Source organism: Bos taurus, chromosome 4 (genome assembly GCF_002263795.3).
Source record: "Bos taurus isolate L1 Dominette 01449 registration number 42190680 breed Hereford chromosome 4, ARS-UCD2.0, whole genome shotgun sequence".
In the NCBI taxonomy this organism is placed as follows: Eukaryota; Metazoa; Chordata; class Mammalia; order Artiodactyla; family Bovidae; genus Bos; species Bos taurus.
This window is the reverse complement of record NC_037331.1, coordinates 107320051-107339554: the sequence shown is the minus strand read 5'-3', so window position 1 is coordinate 107339554 and position 19504 is coordinate 107320051. Positions and strand designations below refer to the sequence as shown.

At 39.5% G+C, this 19504-nt stretch overlaps 1 protein-coding gene and 1 pseudogene across 1 annotated transcript; both read right to left on the bottom strand.

Annotated features, from left to right (window-relative positions):
• Positions 1-1433: 1433 nt before the first annotated feature.
• LOC786906 (cyclin-A2-like) lies at positions 1434-2993 on the bottom strand (annotated as a pseudogene).
• A 14846-nt stretch (positions 2994-17839) lies between these two features.
• OR2A13 (olfactory receptor family 2 subfamily A member 13) lies at positions 17840-18769 on the bottom strand. Its single transcript, NM_001390508.1, has one exon. The coding sequence runs from the start codon at positions 18767-18769 to the stop codon at positions 17840-17842; it is 930 nt and encodes a 309-aa protein (NP_001377437.1).
• Positions 18770-19504: the final 735 nt, after the last annotated feature.

Below are 19504 nucleotides of genomic sequence, written 5' to 3'. Positions count from 1 at the left end.
TTCAAAAGCATCAATTCTTTGGTGCTCAGCCTTCTTCACAGTCCAGCTCTCACATCCATACATGACCACAGGAAAAACCATAGCCTTGACTAGACGAACCTTTGTTGGCAAAGGAATGTCTCTGCTTTTGAATATGCTATCTAGGTTGGTCATAACTTTCCTTCCAAGGAGTAAGTGTCTTTTAATTTCATGGCTGCAGTCACCATCTGTAGTGATTTTGGAGCCTAGAAAAATAAAGTCTGACACTGTTTCCACTGTTTCCCCATCTATTTCCCATGAAGTGGTGGGACTGGATGCCATTATCTTCGTTTTCTGAACGTTGAGCTTTAAGCCAACTTTTTCACTCTCCACTTTCACTTTCATCAAGAGGCTTTTGAGTTCCTCTTCACGTTCTGCCATAAGGGTGGTGTCATCTGCATATCTGAGGTTATTGGTATTTCTCCCGGCAATCTTGATTCCAGCTTGTGTTTCCTCCAGCCCAGCGTTTCTCATGATGCACTCTGCATAGAAGTATTATTCAGCCACGAGAAAGGAGGACATTCTGCCACGTGCAACAGCATGGGTGGACCGCGAGCACGCTACGCTAAGATAAACCAGACCAAGAAAGACAAGGATGGTATCACTGATAAGAGGAATCTCGACAGGATAGACTTCATAAAAAGAGAGTAAAATGGGGGTTACCGGGGGATTTGGGCAAGAGGATAGGATCAATGTTGCTTAGGGTACAAATTTAACAGTGAGGAGTAAATCAGCCCTAGAGACCTAATGGACAGTATAGTTAATACAGACAACAACAATGTATTATAATCAAACTTGGTAAGCTACTAGAATTTAATTACTCCAACCACTATAAAAAAAGGATAATTATGTATTGTGAAAGAAGTGCTAATTATTGTTACAATGACAATCACATTACAACATATAAATGTAATAAATGAACATTGTACACCTTAAATTTACAAAATGTTCTATGCCAAGTGCATTTCAATTTAAAATATAATGATTATTGTTCGGCAGAAACCAGCACACTGTAAAGCAATTATCCTCCAATTAAACAAATAAATACGATGAAAGGCAAATTATTTTAGAAAAGTATAGTAAGTAATACAACCTCAAACAAAGAAGCTCATGAAAATAAATCACTAATCAGAGTTGGGAGAGCTTTTAATCTCATTTACTCCACCCTTTATTTAAAAAGCTTCTGTTTCAGTCCCTACTGCATGTATAATATTATGCAAAGTAATATCATGGGTGATAAACCTTTAGAAACAGTGTTTCTATTTTTGAAATTAATAATCCAGCTAGGGAATATTTTCTAGATATTATTATAATAACATTTTACACTAAAAATAAATTCTTGATATTTGCATTTTCTCTCCTCAGGATGCTTAGTAATTTCTTTTTTTTTTTTTTTTTTTGACTTACAAACCAAATTTTCCAAATCAATTTATTAATTATTATCCTGACAGCTGACATCATTAATACTTTAACAGAAACCACTTAAAATTAGCCAAATATCTAAGATAGTTACATTTACAAAAGATATACAAATTAAAACCATTTAAAAAGTAATAGATACCATAATTTGTACTGGACCATAAGCTTCTGTATTCAGAAATGATTGTAAAATTAAAACCTAAGATAAAATCTGTACACCATATACTTTGAGTGACTTACATCTTAGAAAACAAAGGCAGTCTTTTCACTGTTACACATTTAGTGTCTCTGGTGGGTTGAGGAGAGAAACACCATGATACTTTGAATTTTTGTACTTCTCTCTTATTGACTGTTATGTGTGCTGTGGTGCTCTGAGGTAGGTCTGGTGAAGGTCCAGGAGACAAGGCTTTAGAGTTTTCAGAGTATATCCAGTCTTCTGTACTAATGATTCAGGCCAGCTTTGTCCTGTGACTGTGTAGAGTGCTAAATGAAAGGCTGCAGCGATAACTGACGGCAAATACTTTAGATATGGGTCAGCATCTATCAAACTTAACTCTCCCCAAAACATTGCTAAACTTTCAACTTTGCAGTTTGCCGGCTGCTGATGCAGAAAGTACTGGGTAAGAAACTGATTTATTGTTGGTGCAGCTAAGTCAAAAGCCAGGACTTTCAAGACTAGGTGCTCCATCCTTAGAACTTGTTTCTTGGTATAAGTGTCATCTGTACTGTATACAAACTCTGCTACTTCTGGCGGGTATATTTCTTCAAACTTTGAGGCTAAAAGCATAGCAGCAGTGCCCACAGGTTGAAGTTTTCCTCTCAACACAGACATGCATGAAAGAAACCTATCAATGTAGTTCACAGCCAAATGCAGGGTCTTATTCTGCAGTTTATATTCTTCTCCTACTTCAACTAACCAGTCCACGAGGATAGCCCTCATACTGTTAGTAATGTCTGGCTGTTCCTTCATGTAACCCACTTTAGGCTTACATTTAACCTCCATTTCCCTAAGGTACGTGTGAATGTCCTCATGGTAGTCTGGTACTTCATTAACACTCACTGGCTTTTCATCTTCCAATACAACTGACATTTCCATAGTATGTGGAGACTCAAAACTACCATCCATTGGGTAATCAAGAAGTGCCAGTGGCTTTCTTGGTCCTGGTAAAGTAACAGCTGAATTAAAGGCCAAGACATCTTCACTTTCTGATTTTTTAGATTCAGTTGGCCTCTTTTGAACCTCTTCTTCTGCTTCATCCACATGAATAGTAAATGCAGGCTGTTTATTGTTTGCTTTCCAGGGAGGAACAGGGACATACTCATCATTTATAGGAAGATCCTTAAGAGGTGCAACCCGTCACGTCTTAGGCCTCTGGGGAGCTGGACCCCGCGAGTTCCTGGCCCTCAGTACTGCCAGCCCAGCCCGGGTCCGGAGCTGCTGGGTGGGCGCCTACTTCTCGGGGTTGACGTTCTCCTGTCCTCCTGGAACGCCGTCTGCTGCAAACCGCGGAACCCGCTTCGCGGGCCGCAGGCCCGTGCGCGGAGCTGCCCAACATCACTGCTTCCGGGGACGCGGCGCGATCAGCCTGGCGCCAAGCAGCGTGCACTGCGTCCCGCCGACCAGCCGAGGAACACTCCAGCCGTACCCGCCCGCCGCAGCCCGAGCCAGCCTGCCCGTCCGCTCGGGACCGTGTAGGACCGAGAAGACTGAGAAAGGCGGAGGCAGGAACTGCCGGGCGTGGAGGGACAAGGACGCCCCCGAAATGAAGCGAGCAGCCCGCCCGATGCTTAGTAATTTCAATGAAAAAAGTTGCTTTCTATAGGACAGCAGATATGTTTTATTGTTTGAAGGACTATTGATAAGTAATATACATCGAGCTGCCTCCTTCACAACAGATAAGAATTAACTATAATGTCCATCAAAACAGTGACTTAGAATTGTTAGATATACAGCACCATATTGGCCTTGACAGCTGTTCAAATTCCATTTTTATTCCTCCTCCCAAACTCCTAACACTTTCCTATCGGTAAGTCCTTTTCCTCATTTATAAATATGTTATGATTACTTCTTCATTCATTTAGCCATTTTTTCATACCTGTGTTCATTCAAAAATATTTAGTAAGACTTCACTATAGGTCAAGCACTTGTGATTACTATTCAAGCACTAAAGATATAGATCAACTGATAAGGATAACAGACAGAAATATTGTTTTTAAGAATATTTACAAATTTTTTAAGTTTAAAAAAAATGTAATATTATTTACATGAATATTTGAACTATTGAAGTTGCTCCTAATAATGCATAAGGGATATTAAACATTCTATATCATGACTAAATATTGCATATGCAAAACAACATGGTAATGTGGCCAGCTTTGTTCTCACTGCCCTTGAAGATGAGTACAATCATACTCAAACACATTTATTGGCAGGACATTGTGGGTTTATGCTTAGGTTCAGTTTATGGATATTTTAAAAGAAAAAGGAAATGGAGAGAAAATGAGGGAGGGAGAAAGAGATGGTAGAGAGGAAACACAGGGAGAAAAAAAGAGAAGATACAGCACCCCTCCCTTCAGTTCCTCACTGTGACTTCACAGTTTCTGCAGAGGGAGTAGGGGTGTGTAGGGATGAGTCTGGGGGTGGGGTGGGGTGACGTATGTAACACAGGAAAAGGGAAGCTGAGTGCTGAATAGCTATAGAGAGGTTGGAACCAAAAGGACTTCTGAAAAGTTGATAGAATTTAAGTGATTGCTGTCAAAGACAAAACTAAGTCTGGGACACAATTTTTGAAAGTGTGAGCTTCCCTGGTGGCTCAGACAGTAAAGAATCTCCCTGCAGTGCAAGAGACCTGGGGTTTTAATCATAGGCTTTTGGCTCAAATCCATCTGCTATTACCTTTATGTCAGTAGAGGTTCAGTAGCAAGGAGAATACGTTTCTACGATAAAAAGAGGAAACACTGAGACAAGTCTCTGAGTGGCAAACATTCTACCATGGCAGGAATTTTTTTTTTTTTTGAAGTGGAGAAGTCTTTCTAATTGGACTTTAAGGACATTTGGCAGTCCTTGGTTGGGCATTTTAAACACACTCAAAGGCAGAAGGTTGCCAGTTTTACAGTGAAGTATTCTTCTGTGTTCCATTTCTTCAAACAAGTGGGTGGTTTAGGTGGTTTGGGTGGGGGGAGCATTTACACTCACACAATGGTCCTCATGGGGCTGGTGGCAGCTATGGCAGGCAGCTGTCATTAGGAAAGATGTGGCAGCCACCTGGCATGGAAAGCAACAGAAATGAGGGGATAATAAACAAGGAGTCTTGCTGTTTAAACACTGAGGACGCCACCCAAGTGAAAAAGATCATGAGAAATGAAACTTGTGCCACCAGAAGATGAAACGAGAATGCCTATAATTAGAATTTAGATTTGATGGACCAGAACTTTGGCTATCATTTATAGGGGTTTGAAAAGAAATGTGGATTAAAAAAAAAAAAACAAATTAAAAGATGGTTATATGAGAGACTTATTAATAGAGACCAGCTGGCTTACAAATGAGTCACTACTAAGCATAGAGATGTTACTTTGAAAATAATTCTGATCTTTTTCACTATATTGATTCTTCCAATCCATGAACATGGTATATTTCTCCATCTATTAGTGTCCTCTTTGATTTTTTTTACCAGTGTTTTATAGTTTTCTATATATAGGTCTTTAGTTTCTCTAGGTAGATATATTCCTAAGTATTTTATTGTTTCCATTGCAATGGTGAATGGAATTGTTTCCTTAATTTCTCTTTCTGTTTTCTCATTATTAGTGTATAGTAATGCAAGGGATTTCTGTGTGTTGATTTTATATCCTGCAACTTTACTATAATCATTGATTAGTTCTAGTAATTTTCTGGTGGAGTCTTTAGGGTTTTCTATGTAGAGGATCATGTCATCTGCAAATAGTGGGAGTTTTACTTCTTCTTTTCCAATTTGGATTCCTTTTATTTCTTTTTCTGCTCTGATTGCTGTGGCCATAACTTCCAAAACTATGTTGAATAGTAATGGTGTAAGTGGGCACCCTTGTCTTGTTCCTGACTTTAGAGGGAATGCTTTCAATTTTTCACCATTGAGGATAATGTTTGCTGTGGGTTTGTCATATATAGCTTTTATTATGTTGAGGTATGTTCCTTCTATTCCTGCTTTCTGGAGAGCTTTTATCATAAATGGATGTTGAATTTTGTCAAAGGCTTTCTCTGCATCTACTGAGATAATCATATGGTTTTTATTTTTCAATTTGTTAATGTGGTGTGTTACATTGATTGATTTGCGGATATTGAAGAATCCTTGCATCCCTGGGATAAAGCCCACTTGGTCATGGTGTATGATCTTTTTAATGTGTTGTTGGATTCTGATTGCTAGAATTTTGTTAAGGATTTTTGCATCTATGTTCATCAGTGATATTGGCCTGTAGTTTTCTTTTTTTGTGGGATCTTTGTCAGGTTTTGGTATTAGGGTGATGGTGGCCTCATAGAATGAGTTTGGAAGTTTACCTTCCTCTGCAATTTTCTGGAAGAGTTTGAGTAGGATAGGTGTTACTACCCAAAGCAATTTATAGATTCAATGCAATCCCTATCAAGCTACCAACAGTATTCTTCACAGAGCTAGAACAAATAATTTCACAATTTGTATGGAAATACAAAAAACCTCGAATAGCCAAAGCTATCTTGAGAAAGAAGAATGGAACTGGAGGAATCAACCTACCTGACTTCAGGCTCTACTACAAAGCCACAGTTATCAAGACAGTATGGTACTGGTACAAAGACAGAAATATAGATCAATGGAACAAAATAGAAAGCCGCGCACATATGGACACCTTATCTTTGACAAGGAGGCAAGAATATACAATGGATTAAAGACAATCTCTTTAACAAGTGGTGCTGGGAAATCTGGTCAACCACTTGTAAAAGAATGAAACTAGAACACTTTCTAACACCATACACAAAAATAAACTCAAAATGGATTAAAGATCTAAATGTAAGACCAGAAACTATAAAACTCCTAGAGGAGAACATAGGCAAAACACTCTCCGACATACATCATAGCAGGATCCTCTATGACCCACCTCCCAGAATATTGGAAATAAAAGCAAAAATAAACAAATGGGACCTAATTAACCTTCAAAGCTTCTGCACATCAAAGGAAACTATTAGCAAGGTGAAAAGGCAGCCTTCAGAATGGGAGAAAATAATAGCAAATGAAGCAACTGACAAACAACTAATCTCAAAAATATACAAGCAACTCCTACAGCTCAACTCCAGAAAAATAAATGACCCAATCAAAAAACGGGCCAAAGAACTAAGTAGACATTTCTCCAAAGAAGACATACAGATGGCTAACAAACATATGAAAAGATGCTCAACATCACTCATTATCAGAGAAATGCAAATAAAAACCACTATGAGGTACCATTTCACACCAGTCAGAATGGCTACAATCCAAAAGTCTACAAGCAATAAATGCTGGAGAGGGTGTGGAGAAAAGGGAACCCTCTTACACTGTTGGTGGGAATGCAAACTAGTACAGCCACTATGGAGAAGAGTGTGGAGATTCCTTAAAAAACTGGAAATAGAACTGCCTTATGATCCAGCAATCCCACTGCTGGGCATACACACTGAGGAAACCAGAAGGGAAAGAGACACGTGTACCCCAATGTTCACCGCAGCACTGTAAATAATAGCCAGGACATGGAAGCAACCTAGATGTCCATCAGCAGATGAATGGATAAGAAAGCAGTGGTACATATACACAGTGGAGTATTACTCAGCCATTAAAAAGAATACATTTGAATCGGTTCTAATGAGGTGGATGAAACTGGAGCCTATTATACAGAGTGAAGTAAGCCAGAAAGAAAAACACCAATACAGTATACTAATGCATATATATGGAATTTAGAAAGATGCTAACAATAACCCTGTATACGAGACAGCAAAAGAGACACTGATGTATAGAACAGTCTTATGGACTCTGTTGCAGAGGGAGAGGGTGGGAAGATTTGGGAGAATGGCATTGAAACATGTATAATATCATGTATGAAACGAGTTGCCAGTCCAGGTTCGATGCACAATACTGGATGCTTGGGGCTAGTGCACTGGGACGACCCAGAGGGATGGTATGGGGAGGGAGGAGGGAGGAGGGTTCAGGATAGGGAACACATGTATACCTGTGGTGGATTCATTTTGATATTTGGCAAAACTAACACAATTTGTAAAGTTTAAAAATAAAATAAAATTTAAAAAAATAATTCTGATCTTGAGAATCCACATGTTCTTTGTGAAAGTCACTCAGCTGTGTCTGACTCTGTGACCCCATGGACTATACAGTCCATGGAATTCTCCAGGCCAGAATACTGGAGTGGGTAGCATTTCCCTTCTCCAGGGGATCTTCCCAACCCAGGGAAGAACCCAGGTCTCCCACACTGTAATGGGTTGTTTACCAGCTGAGCCACAAAGGAAGCCCAAGAATACCGAAGTGGGTAGCCAATCCCTTTTCCAGCGGATCTTCCTAACCCAGGAATCGAACTGGGGTCTCCTGCATTGCAGGCAGATTCTTTACCAACTGAACTATCAGGGAATCCCACATGTTCTTTATAGGAAGGGGGAGAAAAAAACTTCCAAGCATTTAAGCCTTTGAGGAAAACACACATGTATATACACACACACACACACACAATTTCTGAATACCAGATATGGAGGGAAAATTCTGCCATCATAATTAGTGGAAAACACAAAACTATCTCCAGGGATGAAGAGTTTGTACAGATTAAGAAAAATACTTAAGCATTACATGTTATCCATAGAAGCTCATTTTTCAAGACATTTTATCCAGATTCTTTGAGTCAACTAGTCAAAAACAGCTACACAAGAGAAAAGCATTAGAAAAGAAATAGCTTCTTCTACAGTTAAGGATGTGGAGTTCATTTACAATGTGAATCAGTGAAATTTATTTCTTTAAATTCTTGAATAAGCAGAGACTTTAACCAAATATTTCAGATTTATGTTCTATTCACCAGGTAAGAGACATGAGTTACAAAGTTATTATCAATGCATCCCATTTCCCTCCAAGACAAATTCAAACCACAACTCTTAGCAAAGCTTAAACAAACAAACAAACACCTTATGTCACATGGAATAACCACTGTTCCCTTTTTCGGGCATCCTCCAAGCGCTGATGCCTTTAAGCGCCCCGAGAGTGGTCTGCCAGTTATAAAGAAGCCATAATTAGGGTAGCCCTTTGAATAACGGAAAACTAGGCCTTTAAGTAAAGAAAGAATGGAGGTAAAAGTTTCAGGCCCTTATCTTCAGTCTCTCCCTCACTCACTGCAGCTTCAGAGCTGGAACGGAAACTCGGTGGACTTGGGAAAACTGAAATTTTCTTTGTTGTGTTTCTCAAAGACCACAGTTGATTAAAGACTCTGGTGACTTTCAGCAGCAAATTTTAGTACAATTCTGGATGTTTCTGCCAAAGTTCCTTGGTCAGTAATGGCGGCTCCTTTTCAGAAGCACTCTCCCACTTACCGTCTTATTTCTTTTTCCCTAAGCTCAGCACCTCCTGCAGCTTTTCCTCCGCCTAAACGGGGCCAGGCCGGTGGTTACAGCGTTTCTTCCCTACCCGGATTAAAGGCTTCAGAGAGCAGTGACTAGCTACTGGGTTTTGGAGAGGGGCGGATTGTTGTTTGTTTGTTTTGGACCCTTAAAGGGCACATCAAAATCACCTGGGAACTTTTAACAATTCAGATGCCAGACTACAGCGTCCTCATTCTGAAGACGAGGGTCTGGGGTAGAGTCCTGGCCGGCTAGTTTGTCAGGCTCTCTGTGTGATGCGGTGACAACGGTCACGCTGGGAACACTGGTTAAAATACCTCCAAAGATGTTAATAGATGTTGGGGGTGCGGGCGGGGAGCGATGTTTTTGTAAAATAATCCAAATTTTATTCTGTTCCCCAAATAACCTTTAAATAGGAGAACATTAGGGAGGATCGTTTTGATTAAGAGAACCTGGCCTTTCTTAGATCTATCCCACCTGCAGGAAATTAGAAGGCAGAGAAGGAATCCACATTACAATCAAGTTGCATTCATTTTCCCCACTCCTTTGTCCTATTGAACAAGGCCTTTGGGGCTGGTGGAGGGGACTCTGGATATGAGGAACCAACAAAGATACTTTCCCCTGCAAGGAAATCCAACCAGTCTATCCTAAAGGCAATCAATCCTGAATATTCATTGGAAGGAATGATGCTGAAGCTGAAACTCCAATACTTTGGCCACCTGATGCGAAGAACTGCCTCATTTGAAAAGACCCTGATGCTGGGAAAGATTGAAGGTGGGAGGAGAAGGGGACGGCAGAGGATGAGATGGTTGGATGGCATCACCAATTCAATGGACATGAGTTTGAGTAAGCTCCAGGAGTTGGTGATGGATAGGGAAGCCTGGCATGCTGCAGTCCATGGAGTTGCAAAGAGTTGGACACAACTGAGTGACTGAACTGAACTGAACTGAAGAGTGGATCTGCCTCACCACCACTTCGCTTGTGGTGAGCTCAAAAGAGGAGTCTTGACCTTTTCCTAAGGCAGTTTCAAAATACCTTCAACCAGTTCTTTTCCCAGTTTACATTGATACACTCCAGTCCTTACAAAGAGTGTCAAATGGTAGAGAATCAGAAGTGGCTTCTTAGGGTGAGAACCTGACTACCATATGGAACGTCCCATCAAGGCCCTCCAGGAATCTTCCTGACACCCTCTCCCATCACATCCTTTAACCCTCCATCTACTCAGCACCTTCCCCTCCAGTCCGAGAGTCTCCCAACATCTCTCTCAGTCCACCCCCTCTCTCAGGGATGATCAAAGAAGGATTTTCCTTTGAGGTAGCTTATCTTATGGGCTATTCCTTGACTGGCACCATCTTCATAACCTCGAAATTTGTTGAAAATGCAAAATTTTGGACCTCACTCTAAATTTACGGAATCAGAGACCACAGATTGGAGGCCAGCAATCAGAGTTTTAAAAATCCTCCAAGTGGTTCTGGTAAAAAACTCAGGTTTGAGAACCACTGTTGTCTCATATCTTCTCTTGCCTTATCCTTTGAAAGAGAGAGAGAGAAAGAAGAGGACTTACTTTTACTCTTGTCTGGAACCTCTATGGGAAAGGGAAAGACAATAAATAAATAATAAATAAATCCACTGAAAATAGAAAAAAAAAGTTTGCCCATATAAAAGATAAACATAGCTTATTCAAGATACTTATATTTGCTTAAAGATCTCTTTGAGTCTCCATGGCTGCAGTTGAGAAGATGCTTATGCTTTCAATGAAGAAATTTGGCCAAGTTGATCCTTAGTATTTCTTCCAATTCAATGAATCCATGAGTTTTAGGATTAATGAGAAGCAGCAAGGAGTAAGAATCGTTAAGAATATAGAAAGGAATGCTGTATTAAGTCGGGAAATACATATATATTTAAAGACAACTTCTCAGATAAAATAATTTGGGGCCCACATCACAGTTTCATTTCAAATATGCTGGTAAATGAGAAGTTGCTGGGCTTCCCTGATGGTTTAGACGGTAAAGAATCTTCTTGTCAATACAGGAGGCCTAGGTTTGATTCCTGGTCGAGAAGATCCCCTGGAGAAGGAAATGGCAACCTTCTCCAGTGTTCTTGCCTGGAGAATCCCATGGACAGAGGAGCCTGGCAGGCTACAGCCCATGGTGTTGCAGACTTGGACAGCACTGAGTGATTGACACTATAAGCCTCACTCAAAGATGCCCCTTGCTGGTAAGAGCATTTTGTAGGAAAAGAGGGAGGCAATAACCATTAAGAAATGTCTGGTTAAAGATGATCAGATTAGTCTCAAAATGGACTAAAATGTAAGTAGGTTCCAAAACTGATAGTCAGCTGAGTGGGCAACCCTACATTCCCAGAAAGGATCTTGAAAGATTATCAGTGTCTTAGAAAACTGTTGAAATTTTATCAGAATTCTAAGCACTTTCAGCAGGAGCTGTGAATTGCCTCTTCCAAAAAGGCCTGTCTCACTACAGGTTTAAGACAACTCCTTCCTCAGTTTCTAGTTCCTCTCTTCTCATTGAGTTCTTTTTTACTTTTTTCACTTTTGATAAGTAATTTAAACTTCCTGAATATTCCTGATTGCTTCATCTATAAAGTGGGGGAAATAATTTCTTCCCCAAATGAAAGAATAAGGCTAGAAAAACACAACTACCTCTTTAGAGTCTTCCAAGGTCTATGACTGACTAATCAAACTCTGGGCTTCTCTGGTCGCTCAGAGGGTAAAGTGTATGCCCACAGTGTGGGAGATCTGGGTTCGATCCCTGGGTCAGGAAGATACCTTAAAGGGGAAAGTTTTCTATTCTTGGCTTCTGATCCTACCACAATGCCAAGCTATGGTAGATTTATCTATTCTATGTGATTTACCAGTGAAATGCACAGTCCCTGCTATGTTTATGCATGCCCTATGAAGTTAAAAAGTTAACTCAATCTGCATGATTACCCTATGAGCCAAGTGAAATTCTTCCCATTTTACAGATGATAGAACTGAGTCAGAGATGGAGACTGAGACACTGTTTAAATAACCAGCCCAGACACAGTGTCTGGTAAGTACCAGAGCTTGGATTTGAACTCAGGAATCTGCATTCAATGACTGTGCTCAATAAATGGTTACTAATTGATATCCTGTCCCATTGCTTGATTCACCACTAATCAGGTTGTGCCTTGTCAGGGATGAAACAGTGACAGATAATCATAAATAAGTTAAACTTTAGAGAACCCCAGCAGAAAGGAATGAACCACCTGGTCCAGGTAATTAAAGCTGGACTGTAGCCAGCTTTGGACTGTAGCCTGGCAGGCTCTAGACTCCATGGGGCTCCAATCCCATGGACTGTGGCCAGACAGGCTTTTCTGTCCGTGGAATTTCCCAGGCAAGAACACTGGAGTGGATTGTGATTTCCTTCTCTAGGGGATCCTCCCTATCCAGGGATCAAACCCATGTCTCCTGTGTCTCCTGCATTGGCAGACGTGTTCTTTACCTCTAGAGCCACTGGGGCTTCTAATTAAAGCCTACATCATTTTCTTCTATTGAATTGTATTTCCCACTACCTGCTCTGATTCTTGTGTACTTATATTTGTCATCTGTCCCTGGATTGAACCTTCTATCACCAGGGGTCCCCAACATCTGAGGCCTAATGCCTGGCGTTCTGAGGTAGAGCTAATGTAGTAATAATAGAAATAAGAAAGTGAACGTTGCTCAATCTTGTACAACTCTTTGCAACCCCATGGACTATACAGTCCATGGAATTCTCCAGGCCAGAATACCAGAGTGGGTAGCCTTTTCCTTCTCCAGGAGATCTTCCCAACCCAGGGATCGAACCCAGGTCTCCTGCATTGCAGCTGGATTCTTTACCAGCTGAGCCACAAGGGAAGCCCTTGAAATAAAGTAAAATAAATGAAAGCAAAATAAATGTAACATGCTTGAATCATCCCCAAACCATCCCTCCAACCCTGTCTGTGGAAAAATCGTCTTCCATGAAACTGATTCCTGGTGCCAAATAGATTGGGGACTGCTGTTCTACACCATAGGCACTGAGATTAGTCTTTATTTGAGAAAATGGTAGAGAAAGTGACTGAGAAGCACCTCTTTCAAGAAATTAGAGCCCCCTACCCATGTAGAGTTAGCACTTGAACAGCATGGGGATTGAACTGCATGGACCCACTTATATGCAAATTTGTTCAAAAGTAAATGCTATGGTGCTACACAATCTGTGGTTGATTGAATCCACACAAACAGAAGATCCACCTGTATGGAGGGCCAGCTATAAGTTATACATGGATTTTCAAAAGCCCATGTTGTTTAAGGATCAATTGTCAATGCTGCTGGTCACCTAACAGGTTCTTTACATTATTCTTAAGGAAAAGGTACCATATTTGGATAGAAGATATTACTCCCTTGACTTTTCAGAGCCCCTGACATTGTCTTGTGGCCATAAAAGATATTGCTTTCTCAAATAGTAGAAGAATGAAAGGATCCTTGCTGGGGATAAGAAACCAGACATCTCTGAAGACTCTGAAGGTGAATGAATAACACTGATCTGGCATAATAACGATAACTAGTAAGTATGCAACTGCTGCCAACACAACTACTTGTTCAGCTGTGAGAGGCCCCAGAGCAGGACCCTGCTTTTGGAGGCAGAGCTCAAGTGGAGAGAGCCTTACTTCTGGGCAGCTGGACACATGACTCTTCATATCGTGTCCACAACTGGGGACAACCCTCAGGCTTCAGGCTTGACCACTGGCCTCTAGATATTATGTACTCGAGAACAGCATTTTCTCCGTGTATGTTATGTGTCGAGCACTGTGCTGACGCAGTATCTCATTGGCAGGTCTTAATTTTCTATGACATAAGATTGTTCCTATTTCACCACGAGGGTCCTATATTTTAAGTACTGACTCCAGCCACAAAATAAGTAGGGGAAAATGGGGTTCATTCACTTGTCTCTCTGACTCCAACCTAGCAGTGTCTGCTCTTTTAACCTGATGTATCTCTGAATCCTTGACATTTGGGTCATTGTATTGTTTTGTATAATGGCAGTGTTGTGTCCAAATGTGTGTGTGTGTGTGTGTGTGTGTGTGTTCCCTCTTCCATGACCTTTTTTGTGAGAATGAAAGCTTTCAGTCAGGATACAGGGTAGAATTTGTCTCCACTATGACTCAGTAGAAACTTCATAACTTCCAATTACCAGAAGGCTCCTATACTGGCCCTCTCCTAGAATGAAAGGTTCTATAAGCTTTCCTGTAATGCAACGTACAATACAGTATTCACAGCTACATCAGAACAACAAAAATATCGCTCTAACATCTTGACAGTATTATAGGAATGGAAGGGAAAATGTATAGCTAAGAACAAGTGTGAAAATAAAATTATGCTAAAAAATCATACTCTAAAAATAATTTTGAACTAGATAATTGTTTAGAGATGCTATTTTTTATTACCTTATTTTAAGAGCATTGAATTTTACTGGTTTTTTTTTTTTCATTCATTCTTTCTTTAAAAGAAATAACAAAATGGAGAAATGCTTTATACTTTTACCTAAAAATGCATTATGTTTACAACCATATGATGATTTTTCCTATTTTCAATTATACAGAGAAAATAAACATTTGATTCACTGAAATAACCTTATAGTTGACAAGGATTGCTTATATTGTTGAATATACTTAAACATATTCAAAATATATAGACTGACATTTTAGAATCTTAGGTATTGACTTTGGGCAACATTTAACCCACTCCAGTACTTTTGCCTGGAAAATCCCATGGATGGAGGAACCTGGTAGGCTGCAGTCCATGGGGTCGCTAAGAGTCGGACACGACAGAGCGACTTCACTTTCACTTTTCACTTTCATGCATTGGAGAAGGAAATGGCAACCCACTCCAGTGTTCTTGCCTGGAGAATCCCAGGGACGGGGGAGCCTGGTGGCTGCCGTCTATGGGGTCACACAGAGTCGGACACAACTGAAGTGACTTAGCATAGCATAGCATAACCAAATTTTTAAATTCTCACTGGGAGCACTGAATTGAAACACTTAGACCTTCTCTAGAACTATTTTATTTGAAGAACTTCTAACTCTAAAAATGGTAGCAGTTTATATTTTAAGGATTCCCTTTATTTTAAAATTATAATTACAATTATACATTGGCAGCATGTGAACAATTTAGGCATAAAATAATTATGGAAAAAACCTGCAACAAAGAAGTTTGTAAAAATAATTATCTTCTGCCAGGCTAAGTGACTCTATCCATGTGTTTATTTATGTGTAATGTCTAGAGCAGTAATCTGGACGTCACCTTTTTGACTGGTTGTCTTTTTTAACACCTATTATATCTACTTACAGTGTTGAATAGTATATTTCATGCTTTGGGCACTATATATTTTTAAAATGTAAGTTAATTATGATCAATTTTGTACTTAATCTAGAATTCAACTCTTGAGGTAAATAAAATTTTCATGACCTGTCAGAAAATAGTGAATAATCAATGTCATTATGATGCATTTAATAATAAAACTGAAAAGAGTCTGCACAGCAAAGGAAACCATCAACAAAATGAAAAGGCAACCTACCAAATGGGAGAAGATATTTGGAAATCTTACAAGAGGTTAGTATCGAAAGTATATAAAGAATTCATACAACTCAATAGCAAAAAAAAAAAAGAGAGAGAGAGAGAGAGAAACCAATTTTTAAGTGGGCAGAGGATCTGAATACTTTTTCCAAAGAAGACATACAGATGGACAATAGGTACATTGAAAGGTGTTCAATATCACTAATCATTAGGGAAATACAAACAAACCACAATAACAAACCATCTTACACCTATTAGAATATCTATTAAACAACAACAACAAAGAAATAACAAGTGTTGACAAGGATGGGGAGAAAAGAGAACCTTTGTGCACTGTTGGTGGTAATGCAAATTGGTATAGCCACTATGAAAAACAGTATGGAGGGTTCTCCCTCAAAAATAGTATTACCAAATGCTCCAGCAATTCCACTTTTGAGTATTTATCCAAAAGAACAAAAACACCAACTCAAAAAGACATATGTACCCCCATGTTCATTGCAGCATTATTTACAATAGCCAAGATGTGGAAGCAATCTAAGCGTCCCTCAATGAATAAATTGTATATATAATGGGGGAAGGAAATTTTGCCATTGGCAACAACATTGCAAGGGCCTTGAGGGCATATGATAAGTAAAATAAGTCAGGGAGAAAGACAAATAGCATATAATCTCACTTATATGTGTAACCTAAAACAAATATTAGAACAAAAACCGAGCTCATTGATACAGAGAATAGATTGGTGGTTCCCAGAGGCAGAGGAAGAGGGTGGAGGGTGGGCAAAATCGGTTAAGGGGTCAAGAGTAATAAACTTTCAATTATAAAATAAATAAGTCAAGGGGACATATTACAGAGTAGTGACTATGATTAATAATACTATATTATGTACTTGAAAGTTGCTAAGATAGTAGATTTTAGAAGTTTTCATCACAAGAAAAACATTTTTGTAACTACCTATGGTGATGAATGTAACTAGACTTATTTAGGTGATCATTTTGCAATATATGCAAACATCCAATCGTAATAATTTCCATCAGCATCATGGAGACAGTTGTTTAATCTGTTTTCATAAGTCCATGAAACTTTTGCCACCATGAATGAGAAATAATGTCAGTTATATCATAGTTGTCTCATTCTGCTTGGTGCCACCCTAAACCATCTTCAGACAGGTTGGTTAAAATTACAAAAATATTGGTGATGAAAATTTCAGGAACTTCAACTGATTAAATCTTGTCTTATTAGAAATCATCATAATATAAGAGTAAATATAAAGTTTGAGCAGTACTCAAAACCCATACCTCCAGTATAATTTAAACATTATTAATGAATTTTCTTCATTTGATCAAATCCTAAACTTTTATATGTTTGTTTACAGAGTTTCTCATTGAACTAACTAACTAACTCTCTAACTTTTTCTCTCTACTTCTAAATTATTCCACAAGGAATTTAGAGATTATCTAAACTCTTGCTTCATCCATTGGCCTTAAAATTGGTGAGAGAGAATAATTTAACTTCAGTATTTTCTGTATTGAAATTTCAGCTCTACTTTGGAGGATTTCTCTTATGACATAATTTTACTGTACTGTGTCCAGCTACTAGAAGGCGATAAGAAGTCATGTATGTCTAAGTACATAAGCCAGAAAAATATAAGAATGTAATTTTCCTACATTTTTTCTTCATTCATTAATATTCCTAGTTTTAAAAGATAGAGTTCAATATTTTTTAAGAAAGACTAAATAATCTGATAATTTAGCTGTCCCTAAAGACAAAGGGTGGTCCAATCAGTCCATCCTAAAGGAGATCAATCCTGGGTGTTCATTGGAAGAACTGATGCTGAAGCTGAAACTCCAGTACTTTGGCCACCTCATGCAAAGAGTTGACTCATTGGAAAAGACCCTGATGCTGGAAGGGATTGGGGGCAGGAGGAGAAGGGGACGACAGAGGATGAGATGGCTGGATGGCATCTCTGACTCAATGGACATGAGTTTGGGTTAACTCCGGGAGTTGGTGATGGACAGGGAAGCCTGGCATGCTGCGATTCATGGGGTCGCAGAGAGTCGGACACGACTGAGCAACTGAACTGAACTGAAAGACAAAGGGACAAAAGATGCTCATTTCCAAGAGTCTTTGCCTTATAGAATTTGGACAATTACCATATTCATATCAAATTTCTCATCGGGAAATTTTTCTGAGTTTTTCTTTCAGCAAGCCACACATTTTAAAAGAAAATCCCCAAACAACACTGTATGTACCCCTCACACGGACCTCTTCTGCAGAGCTCTGTACAACGCACCCTTCACCTGAGCATTCCTCAGGCTGTAAATGAGAGGGTTCAGGAATGGATTAAAGAGACTGTGAAACAGGGACAGTATTTTCTCCTCCTCTTCTCGTTGATTGGAGTCTGGCACCATATAAACCAACATGGCTATGCCAAAGAAGAGTCCAACCACACAGAGGTGGGAGGAGCAGATGGAGAAAGCCTTTCTGCGGCCCTCCTTTGACTGGATCTTCAGGACAGCGCAGAGGATATGTATGTAAGAGACTAGCATTAAGCACAGGGGCCCAACTAAGACAAATATAGAAGCAGCAAGGAGGACCACTTGGTTGATCCATGTGTCAACACAGGCCAGCTTGAGGACAGACAGAATTTCACAAAAGAGGTGGTTCACTTCCCAAGGCCCACAGAAGGGCAATCTTAGGAGGAGAACTGCATGGGCCAGAGCCAGAATAAATCCACATGCCCAGGAAGTGGTAGCCAGGACCCTGCAAGCTCTCCAGTTCATGATGACAGTGTACTGGAGGGGATGACAGATCGCCACAAACCTATCGTAGGACATCACCATCAAAATCAGGCACTCCGTAGCAGCAAACCCCAAATACAAAAAAGTCTGCAGTATGCATGGGACAAAGGAGATGGTTCTATTCTTGTTTGCTAAGTTTGCCATCATCTTGGGGACATTGTTGGAAGCATAGGACATGTCGATGATGGCCAGATGTGAGAGGAAGAAGTACATGGGGGTGTGCAGTCTCAGGTCCAGACAGATGAGTCCCAAGATCATGCCATTTGCCAGCAGACTGAAGATGTAAAACAGGGAGAAGATCCAGAAGAGAAGCTTTTCCATCTTTGCGCTGAGATGGAAGCCTACCAAGATGAATTCTGTGACCCATGACTGGTTACTTTCCATTCCTTAATGACAGCTTGTCAAGGAATGAAATGTGATAAGAGGAGTTAGAGGTGGAGGATCAAGGAAATTGGAGTTACTCATCTCAAAATGAGCTCAGACAAAGGTTGAGTCCTTGTCCTACGTACTCCTCAAAATCGATGAATATGAGACATATTTAAAGATAGAAAAGCGTTAAGAACTGTACAAGGAACTCCCATATACAAAAACCCAGATACAATGAATTTTAATATTTCTTTTATATTTGCCTTTTTATTCTCTTTTTCTCTCCATATATAACATATTCTTTCTTTCTGAACCCCTTCAGTTTACATTGGAGACATGATGCATATTTACCTTAAATTCCTCATTTATTTCTCCAAGAGCAAAGATACTTATTTAACTTAACCACAATACAATTATTAAAATCAGGCAATTTCATATTAACATGATTTTTTAATTCATAGTTTTCTCTCGCTAGTCCTCCCACTCTTTAGTTTTCCTTCATTTGGAATACTCAATCTTTCTTTGGGTTTCATGACACTGATATATTTTAAGGGAATAAGAGTACTTCTTTAGTAGAGTGTTCCTCAAATGGAATGATACAAAATTCCCCATTTTTGATTCAGATTATTCACCCTCTTCAGGAAAAACATCCCTGAGTAGGTGCATGATATTAACTTGTCCCATTGTTGGTGACACTAACTCAGATCACTTGGTAAAGATGATTCATCACAACCATCTCCATTATAAAATCAT